Source organism: Antennarius striatus, chromosome 2 (genome assembly GCF_040054535.1).
Source record: "Antennarius striatus isolate MH-2024 chromosome 2, ASM4005453v1, whole genome shotgun sequence".
NCBI classification, from domain to species: domain Eukaryota; kingdom Metazoa; phylum Chordata; class Actinopteri; order Lophiiformes; family Antennariidae; genus Antennarius; species Antennarius striatus.
This window is the reverse complement of record NC_090777.1, coordinates 12847611-12872405: the sequence shown is the minus strand read 5'-3', so window position 1 is coordinate 12872405 and position 24795 is coordinate 12847611. Positions and strand designations below refer to the sequence as shown.

The following is a 24795-nucleotide window of genomic DNA, read 5'->3' as shown; positions in this document are numbered from 1 at the left end:
CTCACCTCTCAGAGCAGGAGCCCAGCAGCGGAAGGGAAAAGTTTGCCAAATGGATTTCTTTGCTGGAGTTAAACCTGTATTATTCTCATATGTTCTCATTAATGGCATTTTAATTACACTACAGAGTAAAGAAGGTGAGTCTCTCTTTAAAATGACATTTTACTTTATGTTTATTTTCGATCTCCTTTTTATTGGAGTGAAACGCGTGCCATGCGGGAACCTCCTTAGAGAAACAAACGTAGGAAACGCACTCTCTTCTGACAGTCCTCATTCGAAATGTATTCTTGAAAAGCTTTTTATTTTTTGCAGAACGTCTTTCTCTGAAGTTGTTTTTAATGATCAGTTGATATGAGAATAAAAACGTGCGCAGAGCTGAACTTTCCGACTGCAGCAGGTGATTCTGGAAAAGTTTGGTAGTGAAATGCGCTCCTGACAGGTTTTTCTTTCTTATCTAATTTTAATCGTTTGTATCATAAATTTATACAATATTGATCCAAAGTGGTCGGTAAATCTAATTGTAGAAACAGAATTTTGAGTAAGCACTTATTAGATTCCGTTGGTTAATCAAATCTTGACAGCTTTGTGGATTCTTATGCAGCAAATCTATAATCACTGCCATCTACAAATTTGTTTATTATGATAAGTAGAAGTCATTTCTCATGATCCATCTCCATTTCTGGTTAAAATGCATCTTTTTCTATATGACTTTAAATGATTGTTCTCATGCACTGATGTTCTCATGTCTCCACAGAGGTGTTGCTGGATATGCAGGCGACAGGAGGAGAACTGGGCTGGCTGACATGGCCCTTAGATCAGGCAGACAAACCTGGGGTGAGTATCGCCTCAGCTTCGCCTTCAAGCTCTTGCAGTAACCACTTGGAATTTGCCTCAGGGTGAATTTGCATGCAGAAATTATACAGCAAGGGCCCGGCTGAACTCTCCTGTGCGGGGAGATTTGACCATTTGACTTGCATGGTTTGCTGTTAAGTGGTCTCCCTGTGTGTACATGTCAGGTTTCTATAAAATCAGGCAGTTAGAGTCTAATGGTTGCATGGGTATGGATATGGGAAGGAGTGATCCTAATAGGACTTGCCTGCAGAGCATGTCTGGACTACACCAAAGCTTCGGCAGACAGAATAGCTGCCTGCGCTGAACTAGGAATACTTGTGGCCTCTTGTGGTTTCAAGGCTTTAATGGTAGAATTGTATGTTAGAGAGCAATTAACTTTTAAAGTTGCCAGCATGTGGTACCTCTTTACTGAGGGGGAGGGCTCAGTCAGCGCTACCTCTGCTATAAACCATGGTAAGATGTCTCCATTTAGAGGTGAGTCAGGAGAAGAGGAACATCATGAAGCCCAGATCCCCAGTAATCAGGAGGCATGTGTCCTTACTTACACTGGTCAATTAAATTATACGGTCTAATAGAGCCGTCACACTGGTCACAATTCATTTCTTGTGCTGTTCATTCTTCTCCTAGAAGCGGGTTCTCTGCTCAGATATGAAGCTTCAGTTTCACTTCTTTTTTTTTTCTAATAAGAATCAGGTGTTCTTTTGTTTCAGGCTTGTTGGAAACATTTTCATTTAATATAAATATGATCACCATAGCCAGATAATTATTTCAAGTTAAAGCCCCCCTCACAAAAAAAGCCTAAATTGTTCTCCAGCTGTTTAACAGAGGTGTTTGCTCTGCTGTTGTACATCTAGGTTTATATGCAGAGCCACACACTCAGCCAACAAAGCACATTCCTAAAATTAATAGCACAGTAGCTACACGCAGAGAGCAAACCACAGGCCGTGTCGCTCTGGGGGCCAGTTATACTTCAGCAGGTTACTTTAAAACAAACTGTCACTTTTTTTTCCTCAATACTGGAGGGAGATTCTGTGTGATCTGCAGCGCTGCTTGGAGATGATGTCAACAGTGAGAGCATGTGAGGAACTGTGATGGAAATAATTTGTGATCTTTGTAAAGCCAGAAAGACTTTCTCACATAAAACCCCTGAGGTTTGTTGCATTGTTCTGGTTTAAGGGGCCCATCAAGTGGAGTCATCCATGTTGCTGATTTGTGTTATTGCTGTGAAGATCAGTGAAAATATTCAGAGTAAGGAGTGTATGATGAGCCATGGGTTCCCCTCCATGCAGACTGTCTCTCTTCCAGCCTCAGTCCTCAGTGTGTTTTGGTGGTTAGCATGGGTCGCCATCAGCACCCGTAACCTTGTTGGTTTTGTGTGGTTTGTTTCAGTGGGAGGTCATCCAGAAGACCCTAAATGGTTCTCAGTTCTACGCCTACTCTGTCTGCAACGTAGGGGTACGTGAGCAGGACAACTGGCTGCGCACCACCTTCATCCAGCGCCGTCTATCAGCTTCACGGGTTTTTGTCGAACTCCAGTTTATCGTACGTGATTGCAACTCTTTTGGCGACGCCTCACTCACCTGCAAGGAAACCTTCAACCTCTTCACGTCAGAGTCGGATGCGGACGTCGGCACGACCTTCCGCAAGGGTCTGTTTACCAAAGTGGCCACCATAGCGCCTGACGAGATCACCAGCAGAAACGAGCTGCGCATCAACACTGAGACCAAAGTGGTGGCGAATCTTTCTCGAAAAGGCTTCTACTTGGCTTTTCAAGACATCGGGGCTTGCATCGCTCTTCTCTCTGTCAGGGTGTATTATAAAACCTGTCCAGCGACAGTCAAGAGCCTTGCATCGTTTCCTGAAACCGTGGCGGGTGGCGAGAATCAGGTGCTGAGAGAAGTGAACGGGGAGTGTGTGGAGAACGCCGTCAGCGAGGAGTTGCCTCGCATCTACTGCACCGTGGATGGGGAGTGGGTGGTGCCTGTCGGACAGTGCCAGTGCAAACCAGGCTATGAAGAAGTGAAAGACACGTGTCAAGGTAAGGTCTCGCACCTGAATTTGTGGTATTTCCACTCCCCAGGAACTTTGATTTCTCTGGGTGTAAACGCAGGATACAGTTCCCATGAGAATTCTTTTTAACCAAACATGTGCAGTGAGTCATCATCTAAATTCATTTTAATTACCAAAGGTTGTAAAACAGGTCCTTATAGCAGGCTGTGGATATTTCTAATAGGTGTTATTATTATTGTTCAATGGAATTCTCCCTTTGGCTAACGTGGTTCCTCTGCAATGGAAGGAATGCTCAGGCCGTCTTGTACATGTCCCAGCAAAATCCCTGACCTTGAACCCAAGCCTATAAAATAAGGAAGCATGATTTTGTGCTTCTGACTCAAATTTGTACATATCAGGGGAAATGTTTGAACGTTGCTTATGCTGTAAAATGCTGTCAACAACACTCCATTTGGGCACCAAGGTTTTAAATTTGAAGGCTTTCAGGTTTAAAACCTGATTTGTCTTAATTGTCACAAACTTGATCATTAGCACAAAATGTTCCTAAGTTTACCATTTTTCTAAGTAAGGTTTGTATTATAGCAGGTGTTCAATGAAGGCTGAAGTCATGCTTAAACATGTCATGTTTCACTTAATAACTGTTGCATCAGGTGGTTTCCTTCTCCCTCATTATCTTCACTTATCTTGATATGGGCGTGCTCACCTTAACCCGCTCCTTTGACTTTGTAGCTACAGTGCGCTTGTGTTATAAGCCTTGTCAAGAGGGTGTTTTATTGTTGCGGCAAAGGCTGTCAGAGTGCCTGAATGCAATCAAAAGAGCGGGTGGGGGTGGGGGGGGGGGGCGCTACTGTACTCTGGTGGATTAACATCTTCAAGGCTGATTGGTGAGGTTGGGGAGGGGAGGGTCAAGCCTCACTGATTTTTGTTCATCTCAAGCATCCCAGCAGTCAGAGGCCATCCTCGAGTGAGGAGCCGTGCCAACTGGTCCTGCTGTCTGTCTTCAGACTCGTCTCTCTCTCCGTCTCTTCACTCCCTCTATTTTTACTAATGTACACCCCCTACTTTGTTGTGTATTGCGTCTATGAGCATACAACACAGGCTGGCATGCAAGGGCCTGTTGAGATCCGCTGCATGACAAACTACTCAAGACTCCCAAATGCTTCTCCTCCTGTACGTACATGACACACACAGGTAGTCACAGGTCACAGGTAGTGTAATTTCACAACGGGCTCACCCAGAAGAGATTTGATACACAATTATTTTCCCTCCCGTCTTGCAGCAGACGATGAAAGGTGTTTCCTGTTGGAACATCGTTTCTGATGCTGGGAATGTGCCAGGTAAGAGGATTCTGGAGGAAAGATGGAGGAAAGAAAACTCATGCAGAAGACATGGAGAGGCGGTGTTTCATGGAGGGGTGTGAATGTAAAACAGAGAGAGGTGAGGAATGGAATGTAAAGGTGTGAGAACAATGCGCCGCTGTGTTTCCCCCCACAAGGCCGGAGGAGCCCACCTCCACCTCCTCTTTCCTCTTGGTTGGTACATTCCTGATCAGTTTGCTGAGGAGGAGCCTCTCCCAACATTGCTCCAGACCTGTGGAATTCCCAGGGGGGGGAGAGCTGCCCTGGGTCAGGCCCTCGTATAAAAATGACTGAACAGAAAAACCCCCTAAAAGCCAAATGAAGTCGAATGAGAGGTCGGAAGGCGTCATGGCAGTTTGAAATGAAACCAATCGCAGGGTCCGAGATGAATGGTTCCACGGGCTTTAATTGGAATCTCATACAGACATACAGTTAATCATTCTCACCACTTCTTTCTTGTACTGTGTCCTTTGGGGGGGAGAAGCCACAAAATTTCAGCTGTGGTGTATTTTCTGTCTTTGAGAGTCTCCACGTTCACTGATGTGTTCACTCACTTTTATGACTTCTGTGTCCCTCGGGATCTTTTAAAGTAGAAATCTGTGACTTCATCTGGTTTTTGTCTCCAGCTCCTCATCAGCGCTCAACTCTGGTGAGTTTGGCTTCGAAGTCACTGGCCCGTGAAACTGTATTTCTAGGATCTCTGCTGAGGTTTGTGTAGGTGGTGTGTGGCACTCTTCTGTCGGCGGCGGTCACGGCTCACGTTAGCAGCAGCGTCCATCTTGTGGATAACGCCTACAGATAAAACACATCGCTTCCTGCGCTGCTCAAACCTCCCAAAGTGTTTGGAGCAGCTTGTGAAGAAGCTTTTATTATAGGAATGTAAATCAAACCATTGGGCAGAAGTGAGGCTAAAAAAGGTTTTGGGTGTTTTTCACCAAAGCGTCAGACATGGAGTGAGCAGAGTGAAGTCAGTCGTCACAAGGCTGAAGACGCTCTGGTGTGTTCATCACCATCTTGTTTGTAGTTTTTTTTTTGGTTCACCCTTTTTTTCCTGTTTTGACAGCATTTACATCTCTGCAGTTTCATATTATTTTATTCAGAATAACTTAATGGTTCAAAAAATCTTTCCCTGGTGAGAGACTTTTGAGAAACATGAATATTAAACCCCAAGGCAGGGAGAGTATCATCACCACACAGAAAATATTGAGACCAAACCAGATTTTATAATGTTAATATAAGTATTTACAGTATGATTTATTTTATCACTTTTATAATTGCTGATTAATGAAATAAAAGCAATATTTAATATTGTTGATGGTGTGTTCAGTCCCAGTGCATTTCATTTAGAGTAGTAGTATCTTTTCTTTTAAAAGCCATTATCTCAATATTAACTATATTAGTAGATTAGTTTCTTAAGTCTAGTAGGAGGGCAAAGCAGTGCAGAATGGAAGAGGTACTTCAAAAATAGTAAAGCTTAATGCTTATTTGAATGTAATTATATTCTGTAAACAACAATACAAACATGTTGGAAGAAAATTTGATGGACGACTGCTTTACATCCGGATGTAACCTAAATTTCTGATCAGAACATAAACTTTCTCATTCCGACATTGGGGGAAAGAATCTCACCTTCTTGTAGCAGTAGGGGCTTCCAGGTGTGATTCAGAGTTTTCCTGTTCCCTATCACACCCTTACCCACAATCCTGTGTGCCACCTCACAGAGGACCTGGGGCCATTCTGGCTCGTCCGTAGATTTGTGTTGAACCGTCGCAGCAGACGCTCTAAAGCATCAACCAATCAGGCTCAATTCCTCATTGTGGTTTTCACTGGACCGTATTTTAAACTCAAGGCATGAAGTGGAATATTTGGACTCCTGAGGGCAGTTTTGGTGTCTTGGAGAAAATGGTGTCCTAGTGGAACAACTGTCCACTGAGTTCCCGTAAAGTCATTATTCCTCTTGCTAAAGAGGTTCCAGTAACCTTATTTTCTCTCTCCTCCCCTCCTCGCTCCAAACTCATCAGCATCCGATGTAACAAACAGTTGGTGACTAAGACTTTCTTGTGTTGCTGCACCGTGTGATGAGTGACATGTATTAGTAGTAATTGACTGGGGTGAGTTTGTGCTGTGTCAGTGAACTAACCACTGGTTGTGCTTATTTGCCTTTCTGCAGCTTCTTTTTCTGTCTTTTTCTCCGCATCCGGCCTGTCCTCCAAGGGTTTGTCTGCTTTTGCCTTAGTTTTATCCCCTCTTGCATTTATATCATTGTTTCTACTCCAGCACATAAATCCCATATTTTAGATGCAATTTTCTGAAGAGACGTGCAGTTTGGCATTGCTCAAGCTGTCCCAAGTACAACAAACTAACAGAAAGTTTTTACTGTGTTTGTGTTTGTGAAATCGCAGAGAGACTGTTATTTTTGGCCAGTGTGCAGGTCATGATATGACACCACTCTGCTTTAGACATCCCATTTCACACGGCCCTGATGGGTCTATTTAGACTCAGCACGGTTCTCCTGTTTCCTACTGGTGAATACATTTGTCCCTGACTGGCTCGTAAAGATAAATTGAGGCTAAATGTGAACAATGCTGCCAATCAGAGAGTTTTAGAAAGAGAGAAAAACAACTGGCCGTCTCCATGCAGCGGTTACAGCGTTCAGCGAAGGTGAAATGTAAACTTGAGCTTTCAGCTCGTTTTTGTCTGTGAACTTTGTGAGGGATGCTGGGATTTAGAATGTTTACTTTGAGAGACATTCTGCAGACAGCAGAGGATCAAGTGTTTCATAGCCTATAGTCTCATACCTGGAGCCAAGTGGTTCATTATATAAGTCAAACCTTTTAAAAGCAAAGCCTTGTGCAATGCCAGCTTATCTAATGGGGCGTATACAAAGAGACATGACACAGCAGCACACCCCAGGATGTCAGGGGTTTGATGCGGGTGGCTTATTGTGAATCTCACTTAATGTAATCATTTCTGTCCTGCAGCACAATCCCCTCATGGAATCAACTCCTCGCTTCTAGATCCCTGTAGTCAGTCTCAGAAAACTAAGAAGTTGTGTGTCCTTGATTCATCAGACAACTCTGCTCATCTTGATCCCTGTCAGAACATCAAGCAGGATCCAACCTTTCTTTCTCCCTCAGCTCATGAAAGCCACAGTGATAACTTTGAATGCTGGATTCCTCAGATCTCGTGCCAAACCTACATCTGCCTGTCGGGCTGAACGTGAGGGAGTTGGTTGGATAATGGGGGGGACTCTGAAGGCGTTCTCGAGCGGTGTCATGCGCCGTCTTGTTGGGCTACGTTTGAAGTGAATAGAACACTTAGAATTACTCTGAACAAAATGACAGGTAATGTAGCGAAGAGGAGAAGTTGTGGCTCCTGTGACTTTTAAACGTGCATTAGAGCAAATTGTGCAGTTGTGGTTTGACAAGTGGGATCGTGTGATCGCTGAATCTGATGTCAGGTTGGGTTGAGTGCCTTTTACTATTACATCTCATACCTCCAAGTTATTGGATGCATGTTATGTAATAACAGTAATGATGTTCTGTTTTTTGCTGGATTGTTTTCAGCAAAGCCTAACATGTTGATTTGAACCCATAAACGTTTCCTTATTGCTATCAGGTTCCAAGGACAGAGGAGACAATTGAATAACAGCCAAGTAGTTTTAAACTGCAGCTGTCAATATATTTATTTTTACACCTTGGATATTTTCACCACAAAATCTTGATGTGTCTTGTGTTACATGCATCATTTCATCACTTAAGCTCTACCAAAGCTCAAAGAATCGCATGTCCTCATTTTAACTTTTATTTCTAGGCACTGATAAAACTTCATGAATGTCAACAAGTCCAATGATCACATCTATGAAAATATTTGGGTTTGTCTGCGCTTGCTATATGAACTAAATTAACTTTTAATGGTGTCGGCGACCATTACACTCAAACAATGAACTAATGAACATTAAAGGTCAAGCAGAGTGGAGATAGCGTGGCTTCAGGCAACACCTTTCACATTGTTTGACCCCAGTGTGATGAGAGAGTCAGAGAGACCCCGGTAAATAAACCTTGATGGACCCTCATAATCACAAGTCATGACCATAAAACCTTAGTCCTGGAGCTGCAATCACATTAGATTCATTATTATTTTAATAAATTTAAAAAAAAACACACAAAAACAATATTTCAGTGACAGCGCCATTCCAAAGGATTTATCTCAGTTACTTTGGAAGATAGTCAGATTTGAAGCTAAATTTTATTTTCACCCGTTTAATAAAGTTTTGCTGAACCACCACCTGGATCTTCTTCTGTGGTGAGGTGGAGGGAGTTTTCTGTGAGTCCTGTAGATTTAAACATCTTGGCTAACCAGAGCCAGAAAATTTATTGGATTCAAACTAAACATTGATGTGTGGTGGATTTTGTGAGAAATATCATGGTGTCATTTTTGTCGCAGCATCAATGAAGTGAAAGAAAAAGTCTTGTAATGGCTTCTATCCAGGAAAGGTAAAGAACCCCCTTGAGCCAAACGACGCTACCGCTCCAAGATTTAGAGTCGAACCAACAAACACTTGCAAAACACCTCCCTTACAGAGGTAAAAATAACACAGGGCTTTGACAACAAAAAACAGAACAACAGAACTATGGAACGTGTTTAAATGCAGTATTCTAATTTAGTGTCCCTGCTGCTCATCAGTTCGCTGAGCTGTGTTGCTGCTCTGGGGTTGGTTTGTGTCGGGGAAGTAAGGACATATTTCCTCTTGGTGACATTCCTGAGCAGCGTGAGGCTGGGTTTGTGTGTGTGTGTGTGTGTGTGTGTGTGTGGTTGTGTTGTGCTGGGGGAGCCCAAAACAATGTGAAGCATATTGTGTTGCTGGCGTGTGAGGTCAGCACTTTCCTTCTCCCATGTCAGTCACCCCCCCTCCCGTCGCCACACATTACCCCCCACCCTTTGCTGCTTACAGGACGAGGCCACAGCGGAAACCGGAGGTCACCTAATCCCTCGGTGACCCCCCGACACGTCGGCTCAGGGCTTTCCATTGTCGCTGCACGCTGAGCGGCCGCGCTCACTCACTCTCCATTCTGTCGTCCTGCTTGATAAGTCTTTTTGTTTGTTGGTGCATTTGCTCCTATTTTGGCCACTTCCCCTCATCAGGAAGCAGACGCTTTTTAGCATCCAGTGTGAGACCAGGTTGTTTGGCATGGCCTAGTAAAATGGTGTTGTGTTTGTCACTTGACTGTGTGTGTGTGTACGACCAGCAACACGTAGGACTGGAGTCCAGTTGGAAGCCGTAACGTTCACAGCAGCCCAGATCGATGTGTTTGAAGCTCTACCTTAGATCATGCTGAGCTCGCTTTGAGCCTCCTTGACTCCACTTTTCACTCCCTGTATCCCTTCCCCTCCCTGAGTGGGCAGAGGGAGTGATAGGAGAAAGGGGATCAGGGAATTTATTGTGTTTGTTAACGACCCCACATGAAAGCCTGAGAGCGATTGTAAAACAGATGTAATTCCCTTACAGCTGCTCCATTGGTCACTAATCCTTTGGACTAATGCCCCACTCTCCACATGCACACACTTCCATCAGCCCCTACACCTTTACTGCCCCCCCCCGTCCCCCCCCCATCATCAACGTCTACCTCTGTGACCCCTGGCTCAAGTTACCAGCTGCTCACCTCCCCCTTCAGAGACCCCCATTGTTCCACCACCACAACCCCAATCCCCCCAAAATGCTAATGACATGTTGTCACTCTGCATGCAAACAAAATGACATGACATATTGCAATTACGGGTCTGAGTAACTCAGGAATGAAAATAGAGGGAGGGGGGAGGGGAGGGGAGGTGGAGGAGTTCAGACGGAGCGAGCACACGCTCGGCTCACGGGATGTTTGGGGAGCTGCCTGACAAAGATCTGAACATTGTATTTATTTCTTGCTGATTTATTTTTCCAGCATGTTTTTGCTCAGTGGCTGTACTTCTGACTTTAACCTCCCTCCTCATGAGACGAGCCACCGGCCGTCGCTGCAGCTCCTTCACCTCCTCCTCCTCCTCCTCTTCCTCCTCCTCTCTTTGAGCATGTGTTTGTTTTACTTGGCCGCTGACTCCCTGTAAGCCATACACACCAACTCACAGCTACCCTGAGGCAGACATGACCTTTTTGACTTTATAAAGCCAAGCGCCGGACTCAGTTGCCCCCCACCCCCACCACCCCCAGTCCCTTTTATTACTTACCTCTTTAGTCCTGAGGGCGACTTCTGTTGTCGAGCCTCCATGTTACCCCATTCATCCATCTATCCCACCATGCATTCATCACTGTCACCGTCACATCCATCTTAACTTCTGCCGACAAACGGGGGAGCCCTTGGGGGCTTCCACTCTAGAGCCACTTGGGTTCAGAATGTAACGGGCCCCTGCTCTCAGTCTCAATAAACAAACACAGGGGCCACTCAAGAAAATGGGGGCCTCTCCAACGACAAGAGGTACAATTTTGCTCTGGAAAGGATAGGAGGGCATGAAATCGACAATATGATGCTGCCAGATGTTTCAACTCAGGGGGGGCTGACAGACTTGTTTATAAGAAGGTAAGCTCAGGACCCCCCCCAAGTTCATGTCAGTTTAAAATATTTCATCTTTACAGATAGTTTTCTGTCTCTGCTCTCTCATAGTCTCAGAGCTGGTTTCTTCATTTGGTCACACTCCCTGTTTCCACGCTTTGATTGGTTGCTTTAGGAAGGAAGGCTGCATCAGCCTCACACTTCCTGCTTCCTGTTGTGTCCAGCAAAAGTCCAAAGTCCACCCCCCTTCTCCGCCTTCTCTGGGACAAAGAAGTTTCCTTTTATTCATTTTTGCTCTTGTGTCGAGGAATCCTCTTGATAAATTCCTGGGTAGAGCGTCATCCAGTTTGCTGTCATTGGTGACGCCTGATGTTCGGGATGAACCAACTTCTTCACCTTTTGTAAGGGCGAACAGAGGCTGGAACTGAAGCTGCCGCAGCGCTCAGGCCTCCTGTTGGATGACGTGCACTGGAATGCATCATGATGATGGAGGTGGCTCGCAGCGTAAGGCCATCATCCCCACAGACCTGACCACCACTCAGTACAGCCTGCACTGCTGGGCCAAAAGCAGACTGGTCTCTATTCAGTTGCCATGTGGCATTTTAGCTATTCCCATCTGTAATACTTGTGTGTGTATGTTTTCTTCTTTCAGCACTTGAATGGCATGGCATTCTCCTCGCCGGCTGGTCAGTGGTGAATAGCAATGTTAATGGGTTAGCTGGGAGCCTTTTTACAGAGCAGAGGAGGAGAGAAAGGACTGCAGGAAGGAATTTGAGGATTATGAGGAGGAGAGGTAGGGGTTTGAGTTGGGGTTTGAGGCAGCAGCTGTTACCCCATCTCAATGGAAGGGTTCACTCTGACCACCCCACCACCACCACCACCACCACACATTTTTTTCAGTCCATAGCCGGATACAGTATTCCTCTTTCTTTCTTTAGCCTTCTGTTCCTCCACACAACCTCCGTTCCACCTCTCCAACCTCTGCCTTGTTCATGTTAATGAGTAGCAGCGGCTCTTAGTGGAACATCTGCCCGGGTGGGGAGGAGATGTTGTCCGAAGATGGGGGTGGGGGGTGGGGGTTGAGCAACATGGAAGCCTATTGGACAAAATGATAAATTCTTGCACTGACTTTGTTTCTTTACAACATTGTTGTCATGCTCTTTGGTTTGTCCACACCTCTTCACAGTATTTGTGTCAACCGCAAAATAGAAAGAGCTGAATGGAGAAAAAAAACTCATGGTCAGTTTAGTGACCCCTTTGAGCATTTCGTCTCATCATTTGTGTCTTGCAATTAAATTAGTTCAAGGGGAACCACAGTGAGACGCAGTCGTAGAAACGATGTCTCTGAGGGAATCAGAATTTTTGGCCTTTGCCTCTTCTCTTCAAGTCGCCTCTGACATCAAAACTTCCCTGAAATGAGCTTCAGTCTGTCCTACAAGCTTCAGATTAGTTGGCTATTTCAATTTCCATTTCTTTTCTCTGTCGTGTTTCTCTCCTCGGTTGATCTGTGGCCTACATGTTGGCTCTCATTTGCATTGTCAACATTTTATGACGTCTATCATTTGCTTGTTAAATACCGTAGGTTAATTACTCGGAAGTAAAGACATAAGTAATGTGTGTACCTCCAAAATAATTAGGGAAAGATTATTAAGCAGGTTTTATAAAATGATTTAAAAAAAAAAAAAAGCTATGCTGAGATAATCAATAATTGCATGCAATATTGCATCACTGCCGGTGTGTAGAGAAGTTTTAGCATGGAGTCGACTCCTGTCTTTACACAGTGAAGTGTTATTTGGTGTCTGAGAGTCTTTGACCGATGTATTCTCTGTGAGTAATGTTTGTGTTGAAGAACCACAGACATTCTCCATGGCACTGAGAGCTAATGAATGGGCAGGCCAAGACAAAGGAAGGTGCTGATAGATGGTGTGTCTGTACGTATTGATCACACAGATGTCTAATGTTTAAGCGCTGCTTGCACTGCAACAGGTTTTGCATAATATTGCAACATTTTGTTGCGCTTTCCTTACAAGACAATAATTTTACCACCCTAAAATTGAAAAAAACAAAAGCTTCCACAATCCTGTGTGAATGCAGAAAGTCTCTTGAAATGCTAAGATTTTTGTTTAATGTCAAAAGTGTGGTCATGCAAGCAGGGCTCAAGGCACGGTGTGGGTCAACAGGTCTGACAGTTTGTTAAGTCATTTCACATCCTGCACATATATTGAATTTCCTTCCGGTTTAATAAAGTGTCTATCTCTATCTGTCTATCTGCCTGCCTGCTTATCTGTCATCTATCTGTCGCTCTATCTTTCTATCTCTCCCTATGTCTCTCTATCTGTCTCTATATCTGTCTGTCTCTATCTCTATCTAGTTTTTTGTGTGTGCATAGAGTTGTAATGCGAAAGTAATTCTTTAGTGAGAGCACAGTGTGGCATGACTGACCTGTACAAATCCAGCTGGAATTGTCTGATTTATTTGTCAGTTTACCTGTTAAATACATTTCAGACGTTCTTACACAGATTCCCATGACATGGTTCATTTTTAATTGTGACACATTTTATTTTGATTCACTAAAACAATGTGTAATTGTTCAAAACATGACACTTTATTTTCTGCCCAGGCCTGCAGTTGTGTGTGTGGGCGTTGTCGAAGGGACTCGTTGGAGTGACATGAACAGGTGACAGTCAGCAGACATAATCCCCCCTCTGATGTCAGATTTACCCATGTGTCCGTGGGTGTACTTTGCATACATGTCTGTGTGTTTTGTGCATACACACGGGTGTGGGTTAATGTGTGCATTGCACACATGGACGTCAGCAGGAGTCATCGGGTAGCTGTCTCATTTTCCCTCTTCTTTACACACATTCGCTCCAAAATTTCACACCGTATTAAGTTCAGATTTCACTTTTCCAGTCCACAACGGGGTGCTCTACCTGCATGACTTCATTATGAGGAGGATGTGTGAAATGAGTTGTCATATTCGCTCGGCGATACAGTTTCAAAGTCTGTCCACTGGTGTCTGCCTACGGAAGCTCTGCTTTCAGTGGCTTTACTTTTTTTTGTTGGTGTTGTCCGGATTTTGTTGACTTTATTTTTGAGTGATTTCCGGTCCTGGAATGTGACATGACTGGTTTTGTTTTCTGACAGAGATACAGTAAGAAAGCAGCTTCAGAGGGGGAGGTTGGTGTTATAAAGGGAAAAGGAATGCCATCTTGGCAGGGTGTGTGTGAGGTTTTTTTTTTTTGTGTGTGTGTGTTTTTTTAGGGTTTTGTCTGTACCTGAAGAACATCTTAGCCAAAATGGACAGTGTTTAAATACAGAGCCTTCAGCCTGTAATTCATCTCTTATCTCTGTCATTAATCCAAATCCTTTAATCCTGATAATATAATGGGTCCAGTAATGTATGCAGAGAAAGAAGTTCCCAGAACTATTTATCTATTGGAGAAGCTTGAATGACCTGGAGCAGCTGGCTGTGTGCTGTGTTGTACCAGAAGCTGCCTGAAGTCACTATTGCCTGTCTGTGTTTGCAGAATGTCAGGCTGGCTTCTTCAAAGCAGTAGCGTCCAATGAAATGTGTGAGCCGTGCCCTGCCAACACCCAAAAACTGGACTCTGGAGCTTCAGTCTGTCCCTGCGTGGATGGTTTCTACCGGGCCCCAACCGACCCCCCCGCCGGACCCTGTTCAGGTAACAAGTCCTTGTGATCTCTCATGAGAAACGTACATTAAGGAAAAACTAGAATTGGTAGCTGTCAGCGAGCCATCCGCTAATGTTAGCGGTGAATTTTTGTGTGATTTTTGATTGAATCCAAAAGAATGTACTGATTTAAAGTTATTATTAAAATTATTCTCCCTTCACACACTATGTGAACATAGATGGCATAAGTTCAAATCTCACATTTAAGATGTTTGAAACTTAATTTTTCCTTTCAATCCTGTGGTATTCTGCTTTGCCTTCTGGCAGAGAGGAGACTGTACCTTCAGTTTCTTCTACCTTCTTCCCTGTTTCTAACATCCCATCCTGTTTTCCCTGACATCAGGGCTCCCTTCTGCTCCACAAGACCTCGTTGCTACCAGTGTCGCAGGAAAACTCCTCCTGTCCTGGAGGCCACCAGAGGACACCGGTGGTCGATCTGACATCACGTACAGCATCGTATGCCAACGCTGTGAGGGGATTATTTGCCAATCGTGTGGAGAGAAGATCCGCTATGAGCCAGCTAGTGTGGGTCTGACGGACACCAAGGTTTCTGTGAGCGATCTGGACGCTCACCTCAACTACACCTTCACTGTGGAGGCACACAGCGGCGTGTCGGCAGCACCACGGGCTAATAACCCACCATCCACCAGCGCGCTGACCACGTCTGTGCTCTACACAGGTGAGTGCTGCTGATATGAGCCAGGGCTATGCTGCAGTAATAACAGATGCTATCTGTGAGGCTCTGCAAGATAGATTGCACTCCAGGAGTGAGATGAGCTCTGAGATTGTCAACGGAGCAGCAATATTTCTGTATTTTTCAGATTTTATTATATAGTTTTTTATTTCTGTACCCTCTGTCCTTAGATCCTCCCAAGATTACCACCATGCGACTGATTGAGAGAACCTCCACCAGCCTGTCCCTTTCCTGGGATGTGTCTCCACGACCGCGGGTCCAGCCCCGGCCCTTTCGCTATGAACTGACCTACCGCAAAAAGGTGAGGTGTTGCTGTTTTTCCTCCTGTTATGTGTTCAGATTAAAGAGATTCAATTCACCCTTCTAATGTAAGAGCTAAAGGTGACTCTGTGGCCTCCATCAGCAGGAACATTTGACTGAATTTCTCCCCACCTCCCAGGATGATAACCTGGATGTGACGACCTACATCGTTCTCATACTTGAGAAGAACTCAGTTCAGATCAGTGACCTGATCCCTGGCACCGCCTACTTGTTCAGGGTGCAGGCCATCAGCAGCGACGGCAGCCCTGGGGGGTCCAGCATTGAAGAGCAGTTTGAGACATCCATAGAAGGTACAAAAGACAACCACTGCAGTTAAAGACTCATTCTGTGTGTTCAGAGATGCCTGACATGTTTTCTTTTATGTGCTTTTTCCAGAACGCCTTTCTCAAAACAACACAGCAATCATCTTTGCATCAGCAGTTGGAGGAGCAGCCATGTTGTTCTTGGTGGTCGTGGTTCTGTTCCTACGAAGACGGTCAGTATAAACGCCTCCCTCCGCTGCTCCTGCTGTCTGTCTGTCCTCTTAATCGGTCAGAATGAACCCTCCATTGCTGGTTTCTTCTCTCATTCTTTTGCTCTTCCTTTGTGGGGCCTCCAAATGGCCTTTGCATTCATTCTGTCCTCAACTCACTCTCTTTTTCTCTTCCTTTAGCCAACTTTCTTTTTATTTGGATCTGGATCTGTGTTCCAGCTCTCAGTAGGGAAGAGTTTGTCTTGAATGCCCCTTGTCGTTGCTCAATGGCTACATTCTAGAGAGTGTTGGGTCCATTCAAAGAAAAATAGTCCAGGGTGGGACATTGTTGATGATAAGAGGCACTTTGGTTCTCTCTGTTCCAGACCGCAGGCGCTCTGGTAAGGTGACCTCGGTCTGTACTACAGAAGACTGTAGCCTGTCTGTCTGTCCACCTCCCTCCCCCTGTTTGTCTCTGCTTTTAAATCAGCTTGGCAAACACCCTCTATCGTGAGCCATTATCAAAAGGCATTCCCTGCATGAATGAACACATTTCACTAGTGTTTGCATCCTTTGGAACATCATAAGAAATGGTTTTAATGTTGCTGTGATCTATGATATTAGATCATTAGATCAAAATGTGATGATTTTTATTTTTAATCAGGAAAAGAAACTCTCACACCAGACAAGGACCAGAGGACACTTACTTCTCCAGCTCAGGTAGGCAGAGAAATCTCTACTGTCTTTTTCCCCTTATTTTATTCAATATATATAATATATATAATATATTATTTATTTTTGAACACACAATTTCTTTTCTTCTCACAGAGCAATTGAAGCCTCTTAAGACTTACGTGGATCCACACACATACGAGGACCCAAACACGGCCGTCCTGAAGTTTGCCACTGAAATCCACCCCAGCCACGTAACCAAACAGAAAGTGATTGGAGCTGGTGAGTGACGGCTCTGTGGAGACAATCTGCTGTGGGGCTGAACTCCAACATGCTGAAAGATTGTCCAATCCCTAAATTCACTGTTTATGTTATACATTTTCCTCAGCTTAAAGGGCTGACTGACAGTGGTTACTTTAGTGAGATTAACATCTATTTGGCTGAGTTCTCATACAACAAGTTGAGACACTTAATTGTGTTGCAACTCTTGGCTGTGCCATCTGCGTGTTTTGACTCATGTCGACATGAACAATTCCACAAAGAAAGTGTTGCAGAAATATTGTTTTGGACAGAAATCAGAGCGCTCTCCTGAGACCTGCCAGATCTTTCATACTACGTTTATTCAAGTGTGACCACCTTTAGCCCTTGAACCAGCCATCTTTTCTCATAATATACCCCCTCCTGAGTTCCCACACCCGTGCCCTCCCCTTTACACCATGTGACAGCTAATTCCCATCTACTTCAGAGGCCAGCCACCAGTTATACAACTCTCAACACAGCCAGAACACACCTCTGTGAGACAGCCTGGGGCAAAACAGCCGCAGAGACTTCACCATTTTAACTGTTGCACCGCTCAAAGCTGGCAGCTACAGCATACATCTCACTTTAACACCTGATATGTCTCAATCACTTGTCCCATTGTTGTTGTTTTCCTGCAGGAGAGTTTGGGGAGGTGTACCGCGGTATTCTGAAGGTAGCAGGGAGGAAAGAGGTGGCAGTTGCTATCAAGACACTAAAGCCGGGTTACACAGAGAAACAGAGGCAGGACTTTCTGGGTGAGGCCTCCATTATGGGCCAGTTTTCACACCAGAACATCATTCGCCTGGAAGGTGTTGTCACCAAATGTGAGAGTTTCTGTGATTGTTATTTACTTTTCACATCTTTTACTGAATTGCACCAGTTCATAATTTGTTTTGTTTTTTTGTTTGCAGTCAAACATGCCATGATCATAACTGAATATATGGAAAACGGAGCGCTGGACAGATACCTTAGAGTAAGTCAAATGCTTATTATGTTGGGGTGATGACGGTCTGCACTGCTGACTTGCAATACTTGCAAACTGACAACTTTTTTAATGTCTTGTATTTCTGAACCGTTCTATGTTTTATTACTTTTTGAATCTCTTTTATTTGACCACACAACTAAAAGTTTAGCGGTGTTTGTGTTCTCTGGTCAGGACCACGATGGTGAGTTTGCATCCTTCCAGCTGGTAGGTATGCTGCGTGGCATCGCTGCTGGCATGAAGTACCTGTCTGACATGAGCTACGTCCACCGTGACCTGGCCGCCCGCAACATCCTTGTCAACATCACCCTAGAGTGCAAAGTGTCAGATTTTGGCCTTTCTCGAGTTTTGGAGGATGATCCCGAGGGAACGTACACCACAAGTGTGAGTAAATATATAATACCTGCTAGTTTTGTCTCGGTCATGTCAATTCAGCATGATGCCTAAGACGGTGATGGTCAGTTCTTCAATTTGTAAATTAAATTTTTTTTGCCTGAGCAGGGGGGTAAGATTCCGATTCGCTGGACGGCTCCAGAGGCTATAGCATACAGGAAGTTCACCTCAGCCAGTGATGTGTGGAGTTTTGGCATCGTCATGTGGGAAGTCATGGCTTTTGGTGAAAGGCCTTACTGGGATATGAGTAACCATGAGGTGAGTTTCAAGTGTTTCCTTTTCTCTAAGGACTCGTGAGAGATAACCCAGTTTCATCGTAGTTAGTTACCTGTTGACATTATTACAGGTGATGAAGGCTATCAATGAGGCCTTCAGGCTACCAGCACCCATGGACTGCCCCTCAGCAGTTTACCAGCTAATGCTCCAGTGCTGGCTCCAAGATCGCTCCAAGAGGCCACGCTTCGGGGACATCGTCAACCTTCTGGACAAGCTGCTGCGGAGCCCAGACTCCCTGAAGCCCATCGCAGACTTTGATCCACGGTAACTTTTATTTTTATACCAGACCATCGACTTCAAATGATTTCAAATTTTTCCAGGGCTGACGATTCCAAGTTCTTGGACTGGCTCATGAAAATATTTGTAGTACTTCTAATATAAATTTAATTTTTATGCTCACTAATGCCCTTTGCACTCATTTTTGGGTTGGATGTGTCTGGAAATTGACTTATGTAGTACAAGGTGATATTCATAAAATGTCCAGTTACCTCTTGGAAGCAGAACTTTTCTTGACTGTAAAAAACAACAAAAACAGTTTACTGTAAATGAAACAAGATTTTTCTGAATAATGGCTGCATTTGGGGCGGCAGCAGCTCAGTCCACTGGGTCTTGGCCTCGGGGCCAGATGGTGACTGGTTCAAGACCCACATGGGCCAAAAGGTTTGGAGTGTGTACTGTCAATGGAGAGGTGCCAGTTCACCTATTGAGCACTGCCGAGGTGCCCTTGAGCAAGGCATCCCTTTATAAGCTGCTCATGGTGTGCCTCACAAGAGAGCTGTCCACTGCTCTACAGGGATATATAAAGAAGTGATTATATTACTATTATTACATCCGCTTCAAAGTGGTGATGTATTGTAATTGTCAGTGAGAAAAGGAGGTCAAGGTCAAACTTGTTTGTCCGTCCATTCGTTCGTATGTCCACCAAATATCTTCGCAACCGTTGCAGATAGAAAGATGAAACAAAAAGCTCATTACTCGGGCGGCAAAGTGGATGTACACTCTGGAACTGGATAAGATAGAAAGACGAGGGAGAAGGCCAGTGTGAGTAAGACTGTAGATCAATGCTAGTGCTTTGATCAATGACATTAGGTCAGACCACTAGCTTTGATCTTTGACCTATGCAAGTAGGTCAAAGATTGTTGTTGTTGTTGCTGTTGTTCTTTTTATGAATTAAGTCACATTTCTGTGTTTATTTGTCAAATTTTGTGTATTTGCTCCAGACTTGACTGAGAATTCATTTTGACTTCAATGATCTTGTTTTTATGTAAAAATCCTGCATTTAATTTGCATTCCTTTGCATTGAATGAACTTGGTCAAAGCTGTGAGCACTCTATGAAAAGTTCTGATGGGTGTATTTCCAAATTCTAAAATAAATTTTAGTCATGAGTTTTTGTTCCCACATTTATTTAAAGTCTGTCTTCAAACTCAGCCTGGCTGACTGACGTCTAGACTTGTCTTTGCTGACCTGAGGCTTGAGTTGGACATATTTGTAGACTTTCCCTCGGCTTCTTTCAAAAGTCTCAAAAACCCCTTGAGCAGCAGCTCCCCATCGAAGTTAAATTAAGAAAGGGATGTGTGTTTTGGGTAGTTTTTAGCAGGACTTTGAACCAAAATTTTTTGGCAATTGGTAGAACAAAAAAATAGAGTTCCGGTAAATACCAGTTAATGACATTCTATGTACAGTAAATATAAATAGGTAGTTAGCTTTAGGCAAATAATTTTGCCAATTGAAGCAGTTAGTTTATATGCTGTAGATGTGTCCCTACAGTAAACAGAACAACAGCACTGATCCAGTTATGGAACAGAGGATAGAGAATCGGAGGGAGACGGAGAAGCTGCGGCAGCTGATGATGCAGCGAAGTTTGTGTATGTCAGAGCTCACCGGGGACAAACACGGTGTCGTTCTGAATGAAGCATCTCGTGATCGGTCAAGACCAGAAAGAAAGCACCGATAAATGTCCGGAGCGCCAGACAAAACGCTGGCAGTACGGGGACACACTGTACTGAAAATGACTGGCAGCCAATGAGTTTATGTCTAAATCAAATACTTTTTCAGACTGACAGACTTCAGTGTTTAACTGTTATGAATACTGGGAGACTGTCTTTTCCTTGATCGTTGGCGATATGCCTCAACTTCTCTCTGCTCTCATCACGCATTTAGTGAATGACAGGAAGGGAAACATGAGGTCAGATATTCTTTAAAGAACAAATAAAAAAAACGGTATTAACTGGTTTACAATTATTTTCTGTTCCGATTCTGTTCCGGAACATTGAAAAATATAAAGTTTTCGGTTTTGTGTTCATTCCTGGCAAAATACCAAAGTTTCTGGTTTTCGCTCCATGAACCGGTTCAAAGCCCTGGTTTTCAGGAGTGCAGGGAAATCACTTAAAGATGCTCTATAGAGACCATTAAATGACCTGCTGATACCTCACTTTCCAGGCTAAGGAAAGAAATGTGTATACACTCCTTAAAGGCAGTTTCTCAAGCTCAGGTGTCAATGATTATGTGCATGAATGCATATTGATACATATGATGGCATTAAACCAGTAAGAGTGAGAAAGGACAAAAGGCTGTGACGCTCATATCTTGAATGGCCCTCGCCCTGACTGCTCCGACTGGTTTTTATAGCTGACTGGTTTCCTGTCGAGTAATTATAGTCCTCATCTGTCTTTGTTGTGGGAGAGCCTGTTGTTAATTAACATTTGGATCTACTTTTCTTTGCTTGCAGCGTGTCTATCCGCTTGCCCAGCACCAGCGGCTCAGATGGTTCCCCTTTCAGGTCGGTGTCTGAGTGGCTGGAATCCATCAAGATGAGTCAGTACAGTGAAAACTTCACCTGCGCTGGGGTGGTAAACATGGACCAGGTCCTGCAGATGAAGAACGAGTAAGTGGGGCTTCATTTTAAGAATCTGCAAAATTTGTTCTCATGTTGTCATCAGTTAAAACTAACGATGAAGAATTTTGTGAATTTCCCAAAGTCGTTACACATTTATCTTCCTCAAAAACGCTTCTTAACAGCCAACAGAATTGTTTGCGCACAATATAATCTCCAACCTCAGTTATAACTCGAGAAATGTTTGAGATGGAAAAAGTAATGGAGGGAAGGAGGAGCTGGCTCATTTGTGGTGAGGGTGGCTTGCGGTGGTTGCAGTACTTATTCTTCTTGCCTCCGTTTTTTCTCTCATCCTTCCTTTCAATCAAACACGAGCTGCGCTGGGCAGCACTTTTGCAAGAGTCCCTGGAAACCTCCACCTTTTCCTGTTGAGGGCAAAGGTCTTTTGTGGTTTCTCCAACATTAAAGGAGGGAAGGAAAAAGAGAGTACAGTCTGTGGAGCGGGAACAACTAGAGGGGATTAGGGAACTGAAATAGATGGACGAGATTTGAAGCCCCCTAGTCGGCCCATTTGTACTTCTAGAAAGATTGAAGAGGTGTGTTGACAGCGTGTACCCTCTGAACTCATCACAGATTAGTCCAGGGCAATTGGATCTTCTCAGATGTGTAGGAGCACCAAGGGGGGTAATTTAATGTATGTTAGTCACTCCGTTGGAAAAACGTCTCAGTGGCGCACATAAAATAGTTATTTTGGAATGACCAGACAAAAGGAACCCTTGGTATCTCACTTTTGCCTGAGCGAGTGGTCAGGAGTGAAGGCAGACGGTAAAACAGACGACAAATCCCTTTCATGTATTTGTCATGCAGAGTCGTGTGATTTCATGGAACCATGTTTCCATTTCAGGGCATCTGGTAGCACTCTTGGAAAACCAGCAGTTATTTACAACCCACCCTCTGCTCGCCAGACGTATGATTCATGGTCAAAAGGGAGAATCCTCATTAAGCAATTAAAGCTGTAATCAAGGCTTTGACTTCAGACTGCTGTTTAGCAGCGTGTTCCCCTGAAGAGTGCTATCCCCAGCAGTTTCCTTTAATGTCCACCATAAATTAAAGCCTCAAAGCCACAGAGCGCTAACTCTGTACACACCCCACCTCGTTGCACGGGTTCAACAATCAAACTGTTGAACCAGTGAGTGGAGTCAGCTGGCATTTTGTCATCCGATGAGCGAGATGAGAGATTACTACCAGGCTCCAGAGGCAGGAAGGATGTGCGTCGAACGTGTTGGAACAAGTCCAAAGTTTAAATCAGTATGCAGCGCCTCTTATTTTCTGTGTTGTCTCTCTCTTTAACAGGGATATCAAGAACATCGGGGTGAGGCTGCCGGGCCATTTGAAAAGAATTGCCTACAGTATCTTGGGGTTAAAGGACCAGACCAGCACATTGAGTGTGTTTGCAGTGTGATCGTGGCAACAAAAGGAAATAAATTCAGGCACTGAAGCAGGCAGCCCTTTGAACTCTAATTTGAGCTGGAGCAAAACTGCATGGATGGCTTTGGATCGGCATACCACCAGAACTGTACCATCCATTGGGTCCGACTGAATCTGATGGACTTACTGTACATTTTTGATTTCTTATCCTCACAGGAAATGAGCAAATATACCAACATAGATTTACCAAGTAGACTCTGTATATTTAGATATCTATTTTTTATTATTCTTGTCTTCTGTACCATTATAATCCATTGCTCATGCATCAGTTAGTGTGTTTTCTTCAGTTTGCTTTTCTGCTTTGTAGAAATCAACAATCAAGGCAGGTCTGGGAACAACTTTAAAGTTATACCTGAAGCTTGTTGCAGCAACTCTCAAGAACAAGGGAAGCGTAGTAAATGTGAGAGTGCAGGAGCGGTGGAGAACAGCCGGGTTCAGGTTGTCTTTATTTGGTCTGCTCACTGTTTGACCAATGAGGACGGAGCTGACGCGGCTGGAATGAGCTTGAGTTGGCCCAGTGAAGTGTAAGAGATGGTGTTGCCTAGGTGTATGAACACAAATGAACATGGTGTTTCTGGCCTGCTGCCGACTCCGCAGAAATTAAGCTATAATCATATGTGTATGTCGTGTGAGAAAAGAAGGGGTATGTATGAGGTACTCAGTTTGTACAGACTAAGCTCTTTTGGGCGTTCCCATTTAGGTGATTACCAAAAGACATGGATTAAAACCAATACAGCACTTCTTGGTTTGTCTCAGGTTTGCAAGAAAAGGGCTATTACACACAAAATCCAGAACAAAATCAAATTTATGAAATTGTGAGAAATTGTGTGAATTCATGTTAGAATAAGTCAGCGTCTGGGCAAAAGGGGAAGTTTGCTATGATGCACGTCCTCCGATCAAACATTTTTTTTGATGATTCTTGTTATGGTTGAAAAAATTTGAATCTTGAAAACAGTTTGGTTTGCAATTTCAACATCTGATTTAGTTTTATCGAAGGTAAAGAAATGTTTATTCATATTTCTGTCATTTTGAAAAATGTGTTGACAGGATGAAACTGTGTGCTTTGGCAATTTATTGCTCGACTCATTCCAGACATTCAAAGACATTTTAAAGTGCCTTTCTGTGGAACCGCAGTTGGAGTTTGCTTCCGTCTGTTTTAATGAAGCAGCTCTCCAATGTGGTGAAGTGTTTAGTGCACAGTTCCTCCAGTGCTCTTGATTGACTGCAAATCATTGTGTTACTAATGTACGTTTACTTGAATTTTTACTGTATTTTCAAATGACTTTATTCAACAGAGATCTTTCAAATGTGTCCACGATTCTTCTTAAGCAGATGGATCCATCTTTGGAGAAGGGATTCTTGATTGTTATCACATTTGAGTTACTGGTCGCTACTATGCTTAAATACACTTTTTATGATTTCTCTGTTTGCCGTATTACCAACCTGATAATTTCTTTTATTTTTCAAATCTATGTCTCCTCCTTTTGTTGGCTTTCCAAACATTCTTTTTGCTTGTTGTTTAATATTGTATTTAATAGCTTATTTATTTTTTACTTTTTATTTATTTATACTGATGAACACTGAGCTGAAATTATGATTGAAGATTTTCTCTCATTCTTAATAATAAATAAAGCTCTAATGTTTCAGATCTGGGCTATTCTTTGTTTTTTTGGGGGAGTAATAAAGTCTGTGATTAAATCGGCACAGCCTGTTGTATGACTGACGTGGAACAGAGAAACGCTTCATTTATTGTAAATAGTACCAGGATGTTTGTGCTTCCACCTGGATATCCTTCTGTTGCTGCTGGAGAAGATTCCATGACTGGAAGCTGCAATACATGTGAGTGTATAAACACACTACTCAAAGCACACATTTATCAGTCACCACTTTATTACATTTGTATTGTTTAATCAAATCAACCAGATATTAT

At 43.7% G+C, this 24795-nt stretch overlaps 1 protein-coding gene across 4 annotated transcripts; it reads left to right on the top strand.

The window, feature by feature from the left end:
* epha2b (eph receptor A2 b) lies at positions 1-24795 on the top strand. Of its 4 annotated transcripts, none has more exons than XM_068332689.1 (17): positions 1-134; positions 752-831; positions 2239-2887; positions 14290-14445; positions 14798-15133; positions 15319-15449; positions 15588-15759; positions 15845-15944; positions 16585-16640; positions 16749-16874; positions 17531-17716; positions 17804-17865; positions 18049-18258; positions 18376-18525; positions 18614-18807; positions 21273-21428; positions 22731-24793. In XM_068332689.1, exons 1-17 carry the CDS (start codon positions 50-52, stop codon positions 22837-22839), a joined length of 2958 nt encoding a protein of 985 aa, XP_068188790.1. In that variant the 5' UTR covers positions 1-49; the 3' UTR covers positions 22840-24793. The 4 variants fall into 4 exon arrangements, with proteins under 4 accessions (XP_068188790.1, XP_068188782.1, XP_068188764.1 ...); XM_068332681.1 differs by having other exon boundaries at positions 15552-15759; XM_068332663.1 differs by having other exon boundaries at positions 15552-15759; positions 17531-17865; positions 22731-24795.

Bases quoted from the DNA above. Each gene is read 5' to 3' on its own strand.
- epha2b (XM_068332663.1), top strand. From the start codon at position 50: ATGGATTTCTTTGCTGGAGTTAAACCTGTATTATTCTCATATGTTCTC. The intron at 2,888-14,289 runs GTAAGGTCTCGC...CTGTGTTTGCAG, and splicing joins AGTGAAAGACACGTGTCAAG to AATGTCAGGCTGGCTTCTTC. The intron at 14,446-14,797 runs GTAACAAGTCCT...CCCTGACATCAG, and splicing joins CCCCGCCGGACCCTGTTCAG to GGCTCCCTTCTGCTCCACAA.